The sequence below is a fragment of the Onychostruthus taczanowskii genome, unplaced genomic scaffold (genome assembly GCF_017590055.1).
Source record: "Onychostruthus taczanowskii isolate IOZ18803 unplaced genomic scaffold, ASM1759005v1 scaffold2, whole genome shotgun sequence".
Lineage (NCBI taxonomy): Eukaryota > Metazoa > Chordata > Aves > Passeriformes > Passeridae > Onychostruthus > Onychostruthus taczanowskii.
Window position 1 is genome coordinate 23582828 of NW_024499239.1, and position 23250 is coordinate 23606077.

Genomic DNA, 23250 nt, shown 5'->3' on the forward strand with positions numbered 1-23250 from the left:
CCAGTCTGGTGAACTGAAATCACAACAGAGCAGCCAAAGCACTGCCCTGGGCACCATAACCACAGCTTGGTTAAAGTGGCTCCAGAGGAAATGATGGAAGTGCTGAGAGGCTCCATTGCACGTGTCAAACTCAGTGTAACTTTGCTTACTACAAACATGAATCCAAATTATCTGCAATCAGTATGGTTTCTGTCATCTCCAAATGCTTCTATAACTGCTTGGACTCTGTTTTAAATGGAGCAATAAAAACCCTAGGGAACAAAATCTATCTGACATAGAAATACACTGCATTGCCTCTTCAAAAGCATCACAGATCTTGAGCTGCACAGGAATATTTTAATGTCAATCCATATTCTCTATTTGCTGCATAGAAAAGCAGCAGTTCTTGCTATTTCAGAACCATCAGCAAATTTCAAATATGTCTCTATTATACAGATTCACACTGTGGGAACAGCAGGGTTAAACAGTTTCAGAGCAATAACAAAAAGCACTAAGTAGTTTAAGCTCTGTAAAATGTGTAAACAGCACAGAAAATACTAAAATAATATGCATTTTATAAAGTTCTTTTAAAAATTCTGTGACATATAGGAAGGGTACAAGAACAAACAGCAGAAAATAAATAGTTGCAATAGTGCCCACTAGTAAAGATTTAAATCAGTTTTGATTATTGCTGGATGACTTGCTCATGAAATAAAATTATCTTCAGGGGAAAATATCACATTAAATGATTCTGAGTATAGCAGTGAAAAACACAAGGAACAAAAGATGAATTCAAACTGGAAACCAGGCACATATTTTACCAGTGAGGAAACAGATTCTCTGTGTCATGATGATGTTTTTCTGACAGATGTGCTTGAACCAAACAGCCCTGGATTGTAAAGACTGGACATCCAAAATCAGGACACTGGAGATCTGTTGCCACTGGCTCTTTTGGAAGGCATTACATTACAGAGAAGACTTTTTAGACAAAACAGAGATGGCAGGACATGAAAATCCTGGTGACTCAGAGAGTCACTGTTAAAGCAGGACCTGGCTACTCCTGCTGTGGAGTTATCAGTGGATCCTGGAGAGGGGGCAGCACAGAGGGAGAGGGTTTTGCAAATAGAGTGTAAGAAAAAGGATATTGTGTCTCTCTGAAGCATCCTTGATTTAAAAGTGACTACTGGAAGTTTTCAAGAATGTTCCAAATTTCAGGACTCAATTACCCAAGGACAGAGAAGGGTGATATGAAGGTTCCTGTAATGGTGGGAGCAGCCCCTCTAAGTGCTTGGAGCAGATGAAGCTGTGAGTTGGCATTTTAAATCTTTGGTATTTTAACAGAACTTATCCATACTGGTGTATTTAATGGGATTTGCACAAAGCTTTTAGAACATTCCAGAAACTTGTTCTATGAGACTCATGTTTTAGCCTAGATCTTTTAGTATCTCTTCACCTGAGCATGATCTTCACCTATACCTTGAGGTGTTATTTTGAAATAATATTTTTTAAATAGCCACCCAGAGTTTCAGTGTTAGGTTCACTGGCCCAAAGATTCTTGACAAAACTGACACCAGCACTCTGATTTCTTTAATGGTGTTCCTGGAAATACAAGATGTGGAGGAAAATAATTAAGCCAAACATTTTATTCAGATAAAAATCTCACACCCTCAAATGCAGAGATCACAGGAGATGTTATTTATGGTTTCCCAGTGCAAAGAAAGCAGTCATTATCCTTTGCTAATTGGTTTAGCATAAGGGAGGTATTTCTGGATGTGGCAGCTGCTAATCTTACTTCAGTGAGGAATTCTTAACTTTACCTCCTCAGAAGAAGGTTCCAGAGACACAGGGAGTATGTTTTGGCCGAGGGTAGGATAATTTCTCTCTTAACAGGACAGGTGACATTCTTTCCAATTATTATAAAAATTAGGTGTGTCAGAGAAGGTCTGTTACTCACTGAAAGAGCAAACCAGCAATTCAGCTGTAGCCTCTGGGCTTTTCTCTCTACCTGGTAGTTAAACTGAATCATTAGCTGTCCTGTAACACCAGCACCCTGTTTATTCACTGTTTTTTGAAATAGGATAATGCAGCACTGAAGCCAGATAGCTGGCAATGGATGTGACAGTGACATTCAAAGAAAACAGATGCCACAAAGCCTGGATCATCAGAGGGTATGTGTATCTGAGATCAACATTTGCAAAGTGCTGCTGGAAAAGAGAAGCCAGCAGATTTGCATCAGCAGCATCAATTCTCATCTGTTCTTCCCTGTCTGACAAGATAGGATCACTCACTCCATGGTATTTGTCCCATTCCAGGGCTGTTCCTCCTGGAGCTGGCCGTGGCTCAGCTCCCACCCACCAAGGCTGGCAGCTCAGCTGCTCCAGGCACCTTCTGTACCCAGAGGATGGGCAAGTCGTAATACCCTGAGGGCAAGATCCATTTACAGACTCCAAGCCTGTTTGGCTGAAGCCTCATGCTGACTCCAGGAAAGAGGCAGGAAGCAGGCTGGAATACTCCTGAGACAGGAATGTGTCACTGCACTCAGCTGATCAGAGCTGGGGGTTATCCTCCCTCCATCGCAGAGCTCCCCGTTCCGCTCTGCTCCGGTGTCTGCAGCTGGCACAGACAGCACAAGCTGCTGCTGCTGCTGCTTCCCTCGCTCCTGCAGCCACCCACAGAGCTGCTCTCCTGGTGCATCCCCCAGCACCCAGCCTGAATTCTCCTCCATTTCCTGGTGCAAGTCAGCCCTGTAAAGGGATGTTGCTTATGGCCACAAATAGGAACAAATAATTTCATGAGCTCCTGTGCACGGAGAAGCAGGACAATGAGACAGCAACTTGAGGGTGCAGGGTTTAAAACAGAAAATCGTGTCACAATCCTCATGGAGACAGAGCCTCTTCCTCCACACCACTGAGCAAAACAGCTGCCACCAAGGAGCCACCTCAAAAGGAGGGAGGCTGCAGCAAGCAGCCAGGGGTTCAAACCCTGCCTGTTGGGTTTCTGCTGTCCCAGAGCAGTTCTGCCAGTGGGGCACAGAGCTGGTTCCAGTGGAGGCATTAGCTGGGCATTACAGCACAATGCCAGGATGATGCCCTGCCTGGCTAGAATTAGTACAAGGTTTTCCTTAATGACTGCATCCAGGACAACTTGGGCTTCTCTAAGATACATTTCCCTCTGACCCCTCCAGTATTTAAAAAAATATTTCTCTGGTTTGCATCCCTAAAGCTGCTAGGGACTTGAAAGAGGAGACATCTCCATAAGGGGCACACACAGCCACCCTGAGGAACTTCCCACAGCTCTGCTCCTGGCTCTTCTGAGCAATTTGTCTTGCTGTGGTTTGCAAAGAAATAAAAGGAAATTGTCTACTGGTCTATTATCTGTTTATTTCCTTTTGGGGAATCTGTCTATATGATCCTGCTTAATCTCCCTGGGTGGGGAACAAAATATTTAAGTTAGTTAAAGATCTTTTTGTCCTGAAGTGAATAGACCTTATAATCTTTTTCTCCTCATTCTTCCTTCTGGCTCTATCAGGAAAAAGTCCTGGCTGGGAAGGCAGATGATCTCCCTGGGAAAATTTGCTCTTCTGCTCTGTGGGGTAGGTGTAACTATTTCCTTAAATGCACAACAAAAAAATTAATTTTATGGGATAGGAAATAGTGTCAAAGGAGTAGGTACAGATGTTATCCCCCACTTAACCAGCTTTAGTTTTCCATTTTATTTTGGGAAACTGAACAGCTCAGTGATTTCTCTGCTCCAGCTGCAGTGTAAGAGAGGAACACCCAGGAGTGCTCCAGCTTCCAGCACAGCAGCACCAGACCCCTCTGCAGCCCCGCCACCAGAAGGATCTGAACCTGCTGCAGCGAGGCCAGGGGAGGTCACAAAGGTGATCAGAGGGCTGGAGCCCCTCTGCTGTGGGGACAGGCTGAGACAGCTGGGGGTGTTCAGCTTGCAGAAGGCTTTGGGGAGACCTTCCTGCACCTTCTAGAGCCTGAAGGGGTTACAAGGAAGCTGGAGAGGGACTTTTGACAAGGCCGGGGAGAGACAGGACAAGGGCAGGGGCTTCAATCCTGCAGAGGGCAGGGTTAGATTCGATATAGGGATGAATTTTGTTATTGTTAGGGTGGGCAGAGGGTGCCCAGAGAAGCTGTGGCTGCCCCTGGATCCCTGGCAGTGTCCAAGGCCAGGCTGGGCAGGGCTTGGAGCACGCTGATCTAGTGGAAGGTGTCCCTGTCCATGGCAGGGGCTTGCAATGAGGTCGCTTCCAACCCAAACCATTCTGATTCTACATGATCTGATTCCCAGACTGGACACTAGAGCAGCTTCTTTCCATTAGAGGTGAACAATTAACAATCCCAGGAGACTGATCACTTGGTTTCTGTAACAGGCCCAGTTTTTTCACTTCCATGTTGTTAAGTTATTTCTGTTTCCTCAGTGCATCTCCTCTCCACGCTGCCCACTGATGTTGCACATTCCCATCTTTATTAGGAGCAAGCAGCAAGGTGCTGGGTGCAGTTTTGTAACAAAGTCTGGATCTCTATCACACAGTACTTCCATGTTAATTTTTTCTTCTTTCACTTTTAAAAGCTTCAGTATTTTAATCTCTTTGAAAGGTAACTGGCTGATAACATGTCTTAGTTCCACCCTGATGCTTGATCTCATTTTTGATTGTCAAACCAAACAGCTTTTCTTGTTTCTTGTTCTGGTGTTTGCTATTGTTCTTCTTGTGGTGCTGCTTATCCTACAGCTGATTTCCTCTGGCTTGGCATACAGATCTCTGATAACTGTGACATGATCAAATAGCAGGATTTTACGGTGTAGTTGAAAATACCTGACTGACAACTGTGAGCTCCTCAGTGCAATCAACTTGTTGCCAGCTAGCAATGAGGACTAATTTTATTTTTAAGAACTCCCATGTACAGTTTTAGAACTTCATTTCAAACTGAGATCAGGACTACATCTCTTATGATTCTTTTTTTTTTTTTCAATGCCTAGTTCTCACACAACTTCTCACAAAAGCCAGCTGTAAGGTAGAACTGCTTTGTGCTGTGCCAAAAACATCTTCAGCCCTCACATCCAACAGTAACTTAGCTGTAACTTCTTGCTCCCTCTTGCTGGCATTGATTGCAAAATTTTTCCCCCTGACTGTGCCAGAGACACTTCTACATACAGAACCTACCTGGCCCTAAGAGAATGTGTTAGTAAAGAGTTAAGAAATTCTGCTGTCCTGCTCTGCCCATCCTATATCTCCTTCTAAAACAAAGTTGAGCTCCTAAAAACTCCTCAGAGCTTAGCTAACAGGGACAAGTCTAAAATTAATGACTGAATTAAGAAAAATGCTGCCTTTCAGTGTGGCTGATGCATGATGCAGAACCAAGCAGACAGCAAATCTCTGGAAAAGCAAAATGGCAGGGAGATCCTGGTGAATATCTGACCCCCCTCATCATCAAAGAAGGAATAGATTCAGTGACTAGAGGAAACTACTGGAAACTAATTTATCTGTTCAAGGATGAGATGAAGATCAGACTCAATCACCTATCATGTGGATCTAGGCTGGGCTTTATTTGGTGTTTGGAATAATGAGTTCAGACTTCCTCATTATGGAACATGAAAACTCAGGATTGAAAAGTTTTAAATACTCATTTTGTTGTATCAAGTGACCTCCATTGTGCAGCAGGACACCCAGTGCACATTGTCAGTGTGGGTCTCAAAGCACCCTCAATAAAAGTGTGGCTTTAGTGGGCTTCCCAATGCTTCTGCTCAGGCTACCTGAGGCTGGAAAAAAAGCAAGTCAGACTATTCCTTTTTTTTTTTTTCCCTCTGAATAGTGGTCCATTATGCATGTTCAAAAGCTTCTTTTTGGCAGATTTCCAGCTGTAATTTTCTCATTCTTCCTGTCCCAAATAATATATTCTTTTTTCCCAAAAGAGTAATTTTATTACTGAGTAGAAAAGGCCATGCTTGTATTAAAAAAACCCTCCAAACCCTGACCACTTCATCAGTCTTTAAAGCTTTAAAGCAGGAAAATGTTTTGCCTGAGTTTGGTATCAGCTTTGCTATTTCCTACCTACAAAATGTTGTGATCTCAGCATCCTGAACCCTTCTCAGCCTGGAAGATAATGGAAGCTGAAACAGGTACCAAAAATCAGGGCACTGTCAAGAGTTACCAGCACCTCTCCTTTGCAACACTGGAAAACCTTCAGCATTTAGAGTAGAGCTTTGGACCACAACAAACAGAAGGATAAGGCAATTCTCATCCTTGGTGTAACTGTGGGAATCAGAGTAACCTGTCCTGATCACAACTGGGACAAACTGCTGCCTTCAAACAGGAACACCACAACCAAAATCCAGAGCCTTGTCAAGTTGCCTGGCAAGACTGAAAAAACATCCCAGTGAAGGACAGTGTTCATTTCCAGCTCAGCCAGATCTTGAGAGCAACATCTTTGCTTTACTAGAGAGCTTCTACCATCTCAAATGACTTTACACTTTGAGTCACCTGCTCTTGGTGTGATGTCTGGGGCCACCTGTGAGATGAGCTGTGAACCAACACCTCTGTTGGATCAGGAGCTCACAGCTGTGAGCAGCCAGGGAATGCAAACCAGGGCTCCAAGCTGCACCAAAGCAGAACAGACTGCCACCATTTCTGACCCTCATACAGCTGGGGGCTGCCAGAGCCATGGCAGAGCAAGCCCGAGAGCAGCCAGGAGGCTGCAGCTGCCTGTGGCACACAGGCATTGCTGCAGTCAGAACGGGCTGTGTGACTGCAGCTTTCCAAAGTGAGCAACCAGAGCTAACAAACAGCTGAAGCTCCCCTACATCCTTCTGGAAGCCTCCCTTGTAACACACCATCAGGGACTGAGGCCTCCTGTTGGCACCTGGCCCTCTGGAATCACACCTCCCAGGAACTGAGGCCCTCCTTGTAGGACAGCTGTTCTCTTCTCCTCCCATCCCAAACCAGGTTGTTTTGGAGAGTGTGGGTTTCTCCACCACTCTGCTCAGGTGACAGAAATCAAAAAAGGCTGGTCTCAGGAAACCACAGCTCTAACTGGTATTTAAGAGAAGCAAAAGCAACAATTTCCTTTCCTTCCTAACAACCCTACAATTGTTGTGCACTTACCACACATTCCCTGAGGTCCAGTAGAAATCTACTGCTTCTTTCCTGCTTTGGCCTTTTATAAATTCCTGTAAAGTAGGGAAAAATGAGATTGCCATGCTCAAAGCTATGCTTGCCCTTCTGCAATGATGGTGTAAACAGTGGCCCAAACAAACAGAGGTGCCACGTGGGTTTGAGCAGCACTGCTCCTCAGGGTGACATCCTCCCCCTCTCTGAGTTGAGGGTGCTCCAACTCTTGCCCCAGGAGAAAGGAAGAGAGCAGTAACTGCATAACTGAAAGCAAATTACTCCATTTACTAACCTAAATGTGTCCCCACCTACTCTTGGTACACTGCATTTGTTCTAAGGAATCATGAAATCTGCCACTTCAGAAAATGCCCAGAGAACAGAGCCTTCCTTTGCAGCAGTGAGTGCAGAGCACTGGCCTGTGCCAAGCTGGCAGCACTGCAGTGGTCCAGACACTGAATGTTCTGGAGCATCAATAACTGATGCCCACTGAAAATGCAACTTTTTCAGACACACCTCCCTGGAAAGCCCATGTATTTACAGTTCCACAGTGGCTAGTACCAGCAGTTTAGCAATATCTGTGACCTTTAAGTGTTGAACGTAAAAAGAAGTTGTGGTCCTTTGTCTGTGCTTTGTTAGCATTCTTTAAAGCATGAAAAACCCACACCTGACATCACCCACAACATTTCATTAACAGGAAGGCTCTAGGACAGGAGGCAGTGTTCTAGGAAGAGACAGAAAAACCCCTGGAGTATACTGTTCATATATGAAAAGTTTAAACCAAAAATACCTATTTGACTGAAATGTTCTGAAGGACATGAGGCAGTGCTCTAGGAAGAGACAGAAAAACCCCTGGAGTATACTGTTCATATATGAAAAGTTTAAACCAAAAATACCTATTTGACTGAAATGTTCTGAAGGACAACATTTATGGCTGCTGTGTGGCATTTTTTTTGTTTGTTGGGGAATTTTTTGGTTTTTTTTGGTTTGGTTTTTTTGTATGCATGCGTGTTGTTAGCGTTCTTCTTTTTCTTTTAAATCTTGCAGAACACTGAAAACCAACACTGGGAAGTTCCACTACTTTGAAGAGAGGCCACTGAGAGTTACTTCTTTTTACATTTAAACACAAAACAGCTTTCTAATTTTATATAATCAAGAAATGGAAAACAATTTTTATTAACATGTCTTACATTTACAATCTTTTATTAGCTAATCAACATCAACATGCAAAAATAAGCGCTAAATACAAACCTCTACAATATGGTTTTGTTTAAACTACAATGGTTTAATTCTTTTCAAAAGTCATAAGGATGTGTTCTGCAGTTGTTAAAATTGAACTATTAGTTTCAGTAATGAATGCTATTTAGACCCTAAAATTATGTAATCATCCTGCAAGGCATCTTCAGAAACTTCGCCCAACACTTAAGAATACCAGCTCATTGTCATGTGAGTACATTCTCAAAGCAAGAAATAAGGCAGTAGCACTAATGATTTCATATTGAACCCTATGCACATAACTAATAACTTTAGAAGGACTTTAACACTATGGTAGACTGGAAAAAGAACATTTAAACAAGCATTGGATTTTGCCTGAAATGTTCTCAGTTCTTCTTGATACTTATGCAACCTCCTTAAAATATTTGGGTTTCGAAAAAGACTTCATACTCCTTGAAACCAGTCCCTATTTGATCCTCCAGAGAAGCCACCTTGTGTCAAAGACATCAAAAATATCTTCCCATGGAAATAAGTTACATCATTCATGTTCAGGATTACTTCACCAGAGGATCACAAAGAAGGCAAAGAGGAGCTTAAAGGAGAACACGTTGCTAGTACTGAGATCTTTGATAAGAAAAGGGTCTTGGACAATTGTGAAAAAGAGGGAAGAAAAATGGATTTCATTTCAAATCTGTTGTAAGTTTTCCCCCAGTGCAAGTGTCCATCTTTAAAGAAAGCTATCCTTTAGAAGAGGAAAGTACTTTTCTTTGAGAAGAGTCCAATTTTTGACCTTATGTTACAAAACCTTAACAATCAAAATTTGTTTTTGTGTTCTTTATTCAAGTACAAACTTAAGTCATAATTCCTCTCTTTTTTTTTTTTTTTTTTTTTTTTTTTTCCTTTCAAGAGTGTTTATTGTTGCTCATTGATCTTTGGTCGCAAGAAACAATAATGCCACCGACAGGTCTGCTCCCCAAGGTGGCAGCTTTTGCTTCTTTGCCACACATTAAGGCCCCCCCCTTTACAGGGTATGCCAAGATACACTGTGTCAAAATTCCAGCGGCACTTCATCCTGTGTTTTACAGACCTACATGATGTAGACTTTCTCAGCTTGTGAGAAGTTGAAGACTTCTTTGGTTCTTGGGCAAATTACTTTGTCATCTTGACGAATAGAAAGCAGAGACTGAAAAAGAGCGAAACCAAAAGATAATATTCACAACGGTTATTCAAAGCACTATTGAACTGTTTAGGAAATGAACTTTTAATTTAAAAAAATGTTGTGGTCTGAGGTCAAAACATCTTTGCCCCCAGAAGTTACTTATTCTACATTATTGCTCTCTGGAGGGAAAGATTTCCAATGCCATTTGATCCCATGTTATAAATTCACACAGTTAGGTATGTGACCATTAATACGTCTTCATTAAGACCAATTTAAGCAGCTAAATATACAGTCCTTAAAAAAACATTACTGCAAGAAATATTCTTCTAGCTTCTGACTGAGTTTCTACGCTCTTATTTTGATCTAGCAAGTTATTCTAACAGCTGCTATTTTAGCCTCCAGCAAGTGATTGACTCCAACACTTACATTGTATCCATAGACATATCCATTTGGTAACATCATAGGAGGATTATTTTCGTTCATTACATCCCCCGAAATCTTGCAGACTAGTCGGGAGTTGGCACAATGTGCCATCGGCAGGGGCTGAGCCAGCTTGTTCAGGGATTTGCTACACACAGGGCAGTCGGGGTTTTTTGAGCTCCCATCCTCTTTATAACACTGTCTGTTAACAGCAAGTTAGGGAACAATCACCACAATCAAACCATAATTAGCCTCCCGTTGGATGGGAAACCTTAAAATTAGAAGATCGTCAGCTGTGCCAGCAGAGCCCAGGTGACAGAATGCAAAGGAACATTTAATTCAAGTTTAATGTCCACACAAAAGAATCAAGGGTTTGCTCTGTTTCAAGGAGAGTGAGCAAAATGTGTCTGGCACAGCTAAAGCTTCTGAGGTGCAGCACTCCAGCAGCACCAGCCCTTCTCCAGCACAACACACTGTGCAGCAAACCCAACAAAGTTTCAAAAGATGCAGCTGTTTTTGAATATTCACATAAAATCTGGGGTAAATTTGTATTTAAATGCTTAAAAACCAGTAATTGTGACCCAGCTTCCTAACCCTTGCAGGCATATTCACTAATTTCAGACTTGAAAAGGCAGCCAAACCAAAGACAATGTTACATTTTACCTTTTTTGTTTGGGCATGCCTTCTTTTCAAACCATAATGCTATTTATTACAATCCCCCTTAATTTAATAGTGACCAATTTATACCCCATTTGAACAACTCATGAGCAAAAATATTGAAGTGTCACATTTCTTATTTGAGCTCTCTGAAAAGCCTCCATAAACCAAAAATAAACCCCAACATGGCTTCTTTTTCACTCCCAGTAGTATCTGCTTTAAAGGATACGGTGTTTTTATAGCTGAAAGGCCTGCCTGGAGTGTTATAGTAAAAACAGAATTGTTTCCCAGCTGATGTAGTCTGTAGTTATCATATCTAAACTGTTGGATCAGCATTCTCCATCGAGCAGGGTCCAAGAGATCCTGTTAAAAAACAACACAACTATAAGTTGCTTCAATCTAATTGTCCCAGGGAGCAAAAGCCTGGGAGTGACAAATTGTGCAAAACTCACTTGTGCAAACCCATCACAAACCAGAAGTGGCCACCCCAATGCATAGTGTTTTAACACTACTTTAGTAAAACAAGTATTATTTAAAATAGCTGGAGCAATATTCAATCTCCATCATCTACCAAATAATGAATCAAGGTAGGTAAATCCTGCTGAGGTTACTTCCTCCATTTAGTTTCCTAGAATGCTGGACTACATAGGAAACAACACTAGCACTGTGGAATGTTTCTTCTACAGCCTCTGAACCACTAACATCAAAAAGTCAGAAATGTTTTTTAACTTAAGGCAGACTAATTCTGCTGATAATCCATTACAATACCCAATATTTACATAATTTTGTAAAAAGATTTCAATTTGAAGAAGCTGCCACAACCCCAGGTTAGAGAAAGCCTGCATAAGCTACTAATATAGAGACAAAATTATTTAATGTTGTGTGTTACCTAAAAATCAGGATTTTTGTTTTATGGAAGTAGGAACTAAACCCACAGGTCAAGGACACATTGAGTTTTAAAAGCAATGCTGTTGAAGAGTCATGTAAGAAGGGAAGATCCTTTGAAAATATACTTAGTGTCATCTATACAGGCGGACACCTAATCCTTTCTTTCTTATCCTTTTTATCTATAACCTGCACTTTGGTCAGGAGGAGTGACATTATTTATTTACCTTTATATAATATTTATCATATAGCTATTATACTGATCATACTGCCAACTCTGCATGCTACACTGTGAGGGAACTAGGAGGAACAATCTGGGGACACCTTACAGCACCTTCCAGTACCTAAAGGTGCTACACAAGATCTGGAGAGGGACTTGTGGCAAGGCCACGGAACAAACAGAAAGGAAGCAGGGTTAGACTGGACATTAGCAGGGAGTGTTTTGCTGTCAGGGTGGTCAGACACTGGACCAGGCTGCCAGAGAGGCTGTGGGTGTCCCATCTGTAGAACTTTGTACTGCTGAGGCCACACCTCAAGTCCTGTGTTCAGTTTTGGGCCCCTCACACGGACACTGAGGGGCTGGAGCATCTCCCCAGAAGGGCACAGAGCTGGGGAAGGGTCTGGAGCACGAGTCTGATGAGGAGCAGCTGAAGGAGCTGGGGGTGTTTAGCCTGGAGAAAACCATGAGGACAGGGCAGATGAGGACATGGTTTAGTGGTGGTTCTGGGTTGATGGTTGGACTGGATGATCTCAGAGACCTTTTCCAACCTTTACAATTCAATGATTCTACTGTTGGAGACCAGGTTGGATTGGGCTCCAAGAAATCTGGTCTGTGGAAGGCAAAGGGACATAACATTGTTCAACAGCTACCAAAAAACAGCTTGTTCTGCCACAACAGTGAATGTTTTCCTTAAAGTCCTGACAGAGGAAAAGCCAGAGAAAGTTCTATTCAATGGTTATAGAAGACACTTCTTTCCCTGGATTAACAAGAATCAGTTGGTTAGAGATATGATCTCACAAACTTTGTCACAGATTTAAAAAGAATTTACTTAAAGGCATTCTAGGAAGCCATTTATGCACAGAACTGATAGTCAAGATACTAAAGGTAACTCCAAACAACCATGGGCTGTAATTGTGGTGAACTAGGTAATTATTACAGAACTCAAAACTTAACTTCCATAAACTAGAATGTTTTAAGTCATATCCATAAGTATTAGGGAATTTCTTCTCACTGTATGGTTGTAGGTTGAACAATCCCAGCTATTTCTCCCTCACTAAAACACTCCATCCAAACCAGCCCTTAGAATAAAATAAAGGATTCTTATTTCCTACCTATTTCTTTCCAACTACTAAAATATTGATAAATTCTATCTTACACCCAGTCTTCTAACACATCTATCATTTATATTCATAACTTAGATCAAATCTAGCATGTAAAACACCAGGATGCTTCCAGGACTCTGGGATGAGCAAAGAAATTCACATTGATTCTGTGGGTTGTTCGTTTCAGGGCTTTTTTTTGTGTGGTTGTTTTGTTAAACCATGATTTCATCATCATGTTTAGAAAACGTGTTTATACTGGCACTGCCACATATTGGCTTGGCATTTCATGGAATTCTTGTCTTGCTTTGACAGCTCAGCTCTTCTCTACCTTCTGCCTCCAAAGCTAAGTTAAAAAGAAGTGAATTAGCACATGACCACACAACGAAACTCAGTAGAAACAGTAGCTATCTGTGAATTTTGCTTGATTTAAATTGAGATGTAGATATTACCACTAATATCTACATTTATTTGCATAATTCAAATAAATTAAAATTTATTTGAAGGAACAAAAATACTGCTTTCCAACCATCCTTCATTTCTCTCAACCACTGCAACAACAGTAAAGTGAGAAGTAGAATTAAGAACTGCTGCTGGTGTATTAAAACCACAGTTTCGTATGTTGAACAAGACTCTCTCTTTTTTTTTTTTTTCCCTTTGTACTTCCCCATCTTCTGTCTCTTGCTGTATATTTAATTATTGTGCTTCCAGATCTCTAATGCTGGGTTTATGGTAAGCTTAGCTCAGTGTGAATCCATGTTACTATTACAATCCAACTGAAACAATACAAATACTTTCTGGATTAATGTACAAGGACTGGTTACTAAAATTAAGAACTCTTACAAAGGTGGAATTTAGGAAGTAAAACTTAAAAAAACCCTTTATCTTGATATTATCAATGCATTTTCCTGTGCTGAAAAAAGAACTGAAACATCTGTTTAAATATTGTGTTGCAGCACAGAATTTCAGTGTTACCTTATAGGGAGAGATATGAGTGTCTGAAGGAAAGGCCAACATTCCCATCACCTGTCGAACCTCATCCAGCTGGCTTCCCTCAGCCTGACTGAAGTGCTTTCTTGCATGCCTGAAACAGAGAATTGATACTTTATTAGACAGCCTTGTTTCCAAATCAAGTAAATTCACTTAACTATGGAAGATTTCAGAGAAAACCTATAGATTCTGCTCTCAATATATGAACTCCAAGAGTGCTCTATGTACATTTAAAGAACTTGAACAAACACATCGTTCAAAGGGGAATGCAAGAATGACTAATAATTAGTATTTTTACACTTTAATTTCTTAGAAACCAGAATCTTTTTACTGTAGTGTGAAGTTTTGCCTCACCTAGAACTAAAACAACCATGATTATTGGAAGAAATGTCTCTGCTCATGCAGGCTCAGTGTATGACACTCCTCTGGCATACACTCACAAATGAGATAAAGGCAATCTGAAAATCAGCTGTTCCAGACCCACTGCACATCAAAAGTGTTCAAATATCTGCCTTGTTTATACTGACATCTGGGGCAATGTTTATTTTGAGTAAATGATTTTTTGGGGGCAGGGGTATAGGCCTGAAGACAGTATCACTTTCTGTGCAGACTACAAGAAATTGTAGGCCAATGTAATAGGAAACACCTTGTTAAGAGCACTTTTTTTAGCCACGAAAATAAAAAATGAATTAGAACTTCAGTATAAATTTTTGTACTTTAACACATACAGATTTTAAGGGATATACACATGGCTGAAAGCTTGGATATCTGAAATAAGTGACAGAATGACCAGAAACATATTTAAGTAAAAATTACAAACTTTAATATTTTTCAGGAAATAGTAAGAAACCACAAAATCATTACCAGATTATCAGGATAGTCAACTACTTCAAAACCCTTTATGAAAGTTTCCCCAGTCTAGTCTTCTCAAGATCAGTAATTCTCAAGTTGGAGTCTAAGTATGCAGGAAGACCCTTCAGCTCCTCTTTTCAGTGGTGCACAGATGTAGCACAGCAGGCTGGGTATGGAACCAGCATTATACTCAATTTCTGGCATTGCATAAGTGTAGGAAAATTTTCCCTACCCTGTGACTTCTGCACAGTTTGTACTGCAGGAAAGATACCAAGTCATTTCTCAAGTCCTCCACTAAGTTTGCTATTTTTTAACTTTTGAAGAGTCTTTTATTAATTCCTTAATTACTTTTAGGAATAGACAGTATTTTCAACATGCCCATTTCATGGCTTGAATAAGAAAACCTAGGCAAGTTGTTTTGTTTTTTTTTTTCCCCCAATTCTGAATTTGACAACTACACTGAGGTCATCAATACCATGAGAACAGTCTCTTTAGCAGTGTTTCAGTACTCCCACTTCCTCTCCCACCCAAGCCAGGAAGCAATGGAAGTTATGTAGGACAGAATGTTTCCACCCAATTTCCTATGCTGGGTGAGCAATTCAGGAATGTAAACAGTGTTCCCCAGGTGATTACTGTTATGAGGGCAGAAGCACAAACCCCCTGGCCTGAGAGAAGAGACAGCCTGGACACACTGGAAGATAGCTAAAATAACTGTGGAGAGCTGCAGATGAAATTGAGAGCTTTTGCAAACACAGATTAGGCAAACAAAAAAATTCAGCTCGACCACCTGAGATTTATCTGTGCATGCGTGAGAGAAAAAAGAGGGAAAAAAATCTCACAAGAACCGATCAGAGTGCAGTTGTGTTCTGTGGGGGTAAAACAGAAGTGACACTTCAGCTTGCACAGCCTGGTTAGGGTTGAGGTTCTCCTCCCTGCCAGGCCATCACCCTTCCACCACATGCAAAGTACTGAACACACTGGATGTGGTGGCTGGTTTGGGTTCAGACACAGTGAGTTAGGTTTTCCAAAGTGACCTTTTGTTAGTCTTTATCTCCTGACTTTCCATCTCTCTTCTGTTCTTTACAAAAAAAGGAACGTTTCCCACAAGGTCTGCATGCTATGTCTAAACTCCATCCACTGAGAAATTAAAATGGAACAAGATATCTTTCAAAGCTGAAGCAAGTTCATTAGTTCATAGCACTCAAGTCTTTTTTAGATTGGGAAGCAAGACACAACACTGTAATTTACTTGGGAATACATAACAGTGGAATTACACCTTATCTGCCCTCATGCCATTTATTCACCCCTTTCCTTGTCATTCAGCTAGTTCCATCTCTGTGCAAGTGCTGGTTTGCTCCTGGAGGTCTATGTGAACATTACAATGCTTAACTGCAATGTTTTTACCACCATTAGCACATATGAGTCTCTATAGCTAAGGCAGGGGGCTAAATTTTTCAGGAAAATATTTTTAAAATCTTGACAATAGACCATCCCTGAAGCCACTAAATTCCTGTGACAGATCTAAGTAACAGGTAGAAAATTTTCTTTTTTGAATCCCAGAATGACAAACTTCATCATCTTTTGTGTGCCCTTCCAGCCCACACAGGTACAGCTGACATACTGTACTTGGCAAATATTTACAAAGACTTGAAGACCTACAGTTCACTAAGGGTACACTAAATTGCTACAAAAGGATCCACATTTGCAGTGTCCAGCTTCTATGTCTACATATGCCCAAATATAAAAATGAACATATTTATTGGGCAGTAGCAATAACTGAACACAAATATAAAGTGTTACCAAGAGAGGACTTGTTTCTACTCAGTTTTTTGGCCAATGCCTGAATGCCTTTATCTTGGACCCTTATGACAACAGCAGAATTTATACTCAAAGGGCTCAAAAGTATATTTCAACTGCACCCCCCTAAAAAAATAAAGTGTTCATTCATCCTTGTAGGAGGGAAGCTGACTAAAATGATAGACTGTAGCCATTTTCTCCTAACTCTGCCCACCATCAGCTATTATTTACTCCTTTTTGTCCTTTGTATCCCCAGAACAAGAAGTGCACATGATGCTTTGTTAAGCTTTTAGCTGAGAACTTTGTGTATCTCTGGCATTGCATAAGAGCAAAATATCAAAATGCTGTCAGATTTCCCAGAATGAAATTAGTGAGAGCTCCTAAAGTGTGAAATTGGTGTCATCAGTCATTCATTGTTACTTTAGTAGGTAAAAATTTGACAAAAAAGCCCTAGAGACTGAGAGTTAAAAAGACTAATGATACTAGGCAAAAAACTGTGTTATATTTAAGGTTAAGAGATTTACTCTTTGTATTCAAGAACAGCTTTTTACATTCTTGAAACTTGCACTTTCAAGGCTACTCTGATAAGGTACCTTAGAGGAAAGTCTGTTTGTACTCATTCTAAAAAGCTACACAAATTCAAACACTTATTTAAAAAGATGTATAATTTTAAAGTTCACATCAATTTTAAGTACAAGCAATGTCACTTCAGAGGTTCTCAGCAGGCAGCAAAAGCTTTCAAACTTATTTAAACACCAGCTGCGTTTCAACAAAATGTCAGTTCCCCCAGTTCCACTCATACAGGAAACTCCTTGGTAAACAGCCTCTTTCTCTGCTTTCTAATGGATGCCTGACCTATTTATTGCACCACAGACACAATACTGAAAGAATCCTGCTGCAGGCACTTAACAGAAGCAGGCTAATAAAACCACGAGTTGCAAGGGTTTGCTAGAAGCAATGAGATTTATGCCACACCTCCACAAAGGTATCCCTAATTCATTACTTATTTACTTTGAAACAAAGTAGAATGCAATGGTAAAAACTTACAGTTTTAAAGCCACATTATTGAAAGGAAGCTTTGAGATGTTGAAGTTTGAATGTACAAAAACATCAAAACTCATCCTCCTAGAAAGGAGTCAGTTGAAATACAGAAAGACTTCCATAGCTCCTTTTCCTTTTACAATGGGTTGTGAAGTTAAAGCAGCACTGCCATGAGTGGCAACTTATAATTGCCAAGTGTAAAACGTATGTCAACCCTGAATTTCAGCAGGTACATGGAATATACACACTGCACCCCAACAGCACTCAGTATGGGTGCTTTGTTTGCCATATGGACAGGAGCTTTAAGTTGTAAACCTCAGACAGGTTATTCCACACAAAGCATGCTGTGTCCTCTTCAGGGCTAACAGCTTGCAAATTTTACCACTTCTGATGTGGAAAAGTGATGAGAGGGAAACAAATATCCAGAAACAATAAAATACAGAAGGACCTTATCTGCTTTGTCCTAGTTCTCAGCCTATTTCCTTATTCCAGCTCTGTGCCTGTCCTCTGGTTTCCAAGCTACATAAGGAAGCTGTAGCTCAAAGAAAATAGTTTTTAGAGCATGGACTACTCATTGTTAAGATGCATGACTGCACACTTGGCAAAGAAACAAACTGAGAATAAAGCTAAAGGCACAGTATTCATTTGGTATAAAGAGCACCATGGGCTTCAGAAGACGGATAATGGAGTTGAGTCTTTCATCCTTTTCTTAAGTACCTGACAATTCCTTAGGATTTGATAATTCTATCAAAGGGTAAGTGCACATATCTAAATGCTAGCTTGTAGGTTTTGTTTTTAATGATGTTTGGTTTTAATTGTTAACATTAAAATTAGCACGAGTTTATCAAATTGCACATTTGCATTGGCTGGGACCAGAGCAAAGATGATTTAAGTGCAAGTAGGGCAAAGGAGGAAAAAAGAAGCCATGCATCTGAATGAAATTAGAAATAAAACCTGAAAATAACCCTAAAACTTTGCCCTGCAGGAGAGCTTCTCCATCTAGATTTGGGAATATGCTAGAATGTTTTCAGTCTGTGCATACATTACAATAGTTTTCTGTACCTGTGTGCTGCTCTGACCAAAAAAATCAGCTCTGCCATGAATACAAGTTTCAGTTTCTGAAGTACCTAGTTTGGGTTTAAAGGCAGCAGAACCTGCAACTTCCTCAACACAGAAATATTACATGGCAACAGTGTTCTTATCAGGATGTATCAGCAAAGCTTCAGGTTGGGCCATGAACTTCTCACCTCTCTTTAGGTTTAAATATTATTACAAAGCAGAACCTGCTGAGAGTTCTCCCTGCCTTGTGCACATGTACGCTCCAGTAGCTCTGCCACCTGCCCTCTGCTTTGGTGCTGGCAAGGTCATTGCTTATCAAATTCTCAATGCATTTCTTTGTCCCAGTATCAAAATTCTACTTATTTCAGCAGGACTAGTTTCCTGTGTTATCCTGGAACATTATTCCACCTTCAATCAGAACCATTAACTTGGATGTACAAATTGCTTCATGTGCTGGTACTGAAAGCATTGTCAAAAAACTCTCTTGTGATTAAGTCAAGGAGTGCTGAGGTGTGACTGCACTTCTGTCACTGATTCACAACCCCACTGGGCATTGTTGCTTTCTCTCTGTAGTCCCCACTGAACTACTTCAGAGCAGGTGAAAATGGATATTGAGTTGGTTTCCTCATTTGGAGCCAGAAGAATGGAGTGAGGAAAACCTAACACAGCTCATCCCTCTCTCACCCACAGCCATACAGAGCTCTAAATTAGGCAGCAATACAGGGGGTGAACATAGCCTTGCAGAACAAAAAGTTTAATGAAGATAGCAAAGCAGAATCAGTCAAAATTGAAATGTTAAAGCTTTAGATGAAGGTTTCATTAACCTTTTAGTATTTCTGGTGATTAAAACTGTAATGCATTGCCATGAGAAGCCAGCTGTACCTCTTGAAAATTAGTTAAGGGTGAATATATATTTATATATTACACTATATGCCACCACAAAATCCATTTGATTTTTAAAACGGGTTAATTTTCTAAACATTGATTTTGACTAATAAGAAGACAGAGTTTCAGGGACAACATAAATTCTTTAAGAAGATGCATCTGTGGAATGACACCTTCCTTTAACAAAAGTCCAAGACTGATGACAATACCAGGGGAGACCCTTCAAGCTTTACAGGGCTTCTGGGTGTTGCAACAACAATCACATGTTTCTAATGAAGCATAATACCATCTTGTTAAGAAAATTGTTTGGAAAGCATCCTAATTTCATACCTCACAGCATCCAGTCTCTTGTTCTGTCGAATGAGTTCAATGAACTCCTGAATCCTTAGGCTGAACTCCAGACAGCTCTGAGATTAAAGACAAGACAGGGTCTTAGATGGTGCCAAAGTTGCACCGCACGGTTTGTTAACGACTATGTGTGCACAACAAAAAAGAAAGTGTTAATAACATGCAACCTGGTTTGCTTGCTTTTAGGCATTCATGCAAAAAAAAGTTGAATTGCTGACTCTACAGACAAGATCAGCACAGAATTCCCTAAAAGCAAACAAAATTCTCCTCCTCTTGCCTCCTTTAAAACTTCAGCAGGGATGAACTTTTTCTTAATGACTGAAAGCCTTGTTACCTGAGACACAAATGAGAGTAATAGGTGGTTTCCTTGTACTTTCTCACAATTTAAAGTAGCAGAGTCAGCAGGAGTTTGGGGCTATGTGCTAATTTAGACAGGTCTACCCAGAAGACTGCAAGGAAGAAACAAGCCTTGAATGTCTTTTGAGAAACCCCAGTATTAACAAAAACCAGCACAAAGTTTAAGTTGCTGCAATACCCTCCCTCCCCTTCTTCAGGCTTCTATCCCACTCCTCTTGTCAAACATCTAAAAGCCATGCTGGAAACAAATCTCAAACAAGAAAACCAAGTGGCATTTACCTGTTTATGGAAAAAGGTAAAATTTGAAGCCTAACGAAGTTGAGAGTGTCCCTTTAAATCAAATTCCATCACCAGTTCACAAAATCTATAAAAAAACTTTGAATATGTGGAATTAAAAAGAAAAATATCTCCCCCCCACCATAAAAGAACAAATCACTATGCTTCTTTATAGGGACACAGTCAACTGTTTTATTACCTCATGAAAATAATGAAACCCCAAAGTGCTCTGAATCATGTAAAGAACTCCATTCCCTGTGCTCCTCTACTCCACTTGCTGAGTGCTCTTTCTTCAACCATGTTTCTAATGAATAGTTGCCTTTTGTTTATTGTCCATCAGCACAGTCATATCAAAATTCCTCAGTGGCTTCAGCAGGAATTTGAGCAACTCCAAACTTCTATCAGTTAGCTGCCTGAAGCGACTAATGCACACATTGCAACAACTCCTTATTTAAGACTTAAAACATAAGCCATTTGAACATAAAAATGATGCATTCTTTCATATGTTAAAACAAACTTGTTTAAGGAACAGAAAAAAAATATTTTCCAAATATGCATTTTTCTGTATTCAAGCCCAGATTTAGTAGAAGATAAAAATTTCTCCTCCTGAAATTTTCAATAGGACTATTTTAAAATACCTTGCTAACCAAATCTACACAAACTCCTCATCTAGAATTTTAAATAAGCTTGTTTCTATTAAAAACCCGATCAAGCTTTTTAATTGTTAATGATACTAAATCCCAGGGCTTCCTCTTTCACTAGGACGTTTCCATAGCAAAACCCACATGGTCAAACAAATGAATTTTCAAGTAAGGTGCAAGCCAATGGCCCCAGGGGTTCTGCAGACAAGTGTAACTAGAAGCAGAGAGTCCTAGACAATCAGATGATGCACATTCCAACTCTGTGTACCTTCAAACAATCCCACAGCAGCTCTTCACAAGATTTCAGATTGCTCACATCTGTAAAGATTACATGACTACTTTCCCAGGCCACCAAAGAGTTCAGATTTTAGATAAGGCTTGCATTCAGGTAGGTGGTGGCTGGGATTTTAGAACATTAACAGTGATGAGTAGCTAAGCAACTAGAAGCAGAATAAATGTTTGTGTTTCAAAAAGAAGCATAGTAATTTCTCTTCTTCCAATTCTGATCTCTCACAGCCTTAGCTTTGGTTTTTGTTCGATTAAAAAAGAAACAAAAAAAGACAAGGAAAAAAGCATAGGGCTTGCAGAAATAGATTTTTGTTGTAGTTTGTTTTTCAAAAAGAGGATGGGGAAGAGTTTTCCTTTATATACTGCTTGTTGAAAATTGGTGATGAAAAAGTAAGACGTTCCGATTGTATTTCTTGTATTACTTAAAATTTTAAGATTACACAAGGGGATTTTTTTAGCAGTGCAATTATGCAACGTGGCTTACCTACCAATTCTGGTTTTGCTTTAATGGTTTCCATAACAAGACCATCATTTTCTCTAGAGTAATCACTGGCCGACTGACTTTTGTGTCCCCTCTTCGGCTCAGTCTCAGTTTGGTGCCCCTGAGTGACAGAGAACGTCACTCTTTTCTTGTTATAAAGTGCACTCAAACATTTTTGGTTACATAAAGTGCTTAGTTAAAAAAAAAAGATAAAAACTTCTTTAAGGGAGGCAGGGATTTTGGTTAATATCAGTTAAAAACAGATTTCTGCAAGCCTTGTAAAAGATTACAGCATGTTTTGAAATGCATAATTTAGGAGACAGGGAAATTTAAATGGTCTGCATAGCAACAAGTACACAGCATGTTCAGCTCATGGTACTCAACGGCTTGAGGAAGACTTTTTGTGTTTATTGCTCAATTAGATTCCAGCTTTTGTTTTTGTATTTTCTCACAGCAAATGAATTCTTTACTCTCAAGTTCTGTCTTCTTATATTCAAGAGCTAAAAAATACTAAAATCTGCATGAAATTTCTCTAGAAATTTTAAACTTGAGAGCAGAGATTACCAGTTAATTTCATTCTTAAGACACCTTTACATATAAATTGAATTAAAGTCTCACCAGGATGCACAGAATTATAAATTTAAGTTTACATGCATCAAGACACTACATATTTCTTTGTTTTCAAATTACACTAAACCCAACTGAGTATTGTATTTTATTTGAGCATAATTTGTTGAGACAACACTGAATCCAGAAGATGACCTATCACTCACTTCCAGTCTGACATTTGTGAGCCTGTTTAGCTCCAACTACCTATGCCTTTTCAGAACATTTTTATACTTACTGTCCTTACTTTTATACAAGACCTTTTTCAAGACCTGTAATTTAAAACATACTGACCACATCCAGCATCCAAGTAGTTTAGACAGATGAAGCAAAATGTCAACATGTTGTATTTTCATACCTTCATTTTTCTGAGTCTGGATTTGTTGTCATGACACCAAGCCAAGCAAGTCATAGTCTCTTGTCTTTCCAATGACTCTTCCACTTCTTTAGCAGTCAAAAACATCTCAATATTTACCAAATCCTTCAAAAAATAAAAAAAGAAGGAAGGTGTTGTTAAATTCTACTCATACTTTATACAGCAATTCTTCAACTTAGCTGGAATACAGAGATATAAAAGACTGTTCTCAAGACTTCTATATTTTAGAAGTCTATATTTTTACTTTGCAAAAAGACATTACAGGATATTTCCATGGACTGGAATGTTCTGATAGTGACAACAGTTCTCTGAGTCTAGTTACATAACAGAACTGGAACAAAAAAACCCCAAAACAACTATTAAAGATTAAACCTAGAATTTTTCAGACTTTTCTACCATTGACATGCTTAATATCACAAATATTACCGTAGCTCTAGTGAACAAAACCACTCAGAAATAGATGGCGTTTTCATCTGTCAGAACAGCTGAATATACTTAATCTTA

General features: G+C 39.9%; 1 protein-coding gene across 5 annotated transcripts in view; it reads right to left on the minus strand.

Annotated features, from left to right (window-relative positions):
- Positions 1–8269: 8269 nt before the first annotated feature.
- Positions 8270–23250, minus strand: part of MAEA (macrophage erythroblast attacher, E3 ubiquitin ligase) — a 48986-nt gene continuing 34005 nt past the window's right edge. For 4 of the 5 annotated variants that reach the window (XM_041402654.1, XM_041402650.1, XM_041402653.1 and 1 more), the window contains 6 exons: positions 22729–22851; positions 19704–19780; positions 13725–13833; positions 10774–10907; positions 9894–10089; positions 8270–9491 (listed from right to left, as the gene is read on the minus strand). In XM_041402654.1, coding sequence (XP_041258588.1) covers positions 9396–9491; positions 9894–10089; positions 10774–10907; positions 13725–13833; positions 19704–19780; positions 22729–22851 — 735 coding nt within the window. In that variant the 3' untranslated portion in view covers positions 8270–9395. Of the gene's footprint in view, positions 9492–9893; positions 10090–10773; positions 10908–13724; positions 13834–19703; positions 19781–21771; positions 21886–22728; positions 22852–23250 lie in introns of all 5 variants that reach the window. The other variant, XM_041402655.1, reaches the window with a different exon arrangement.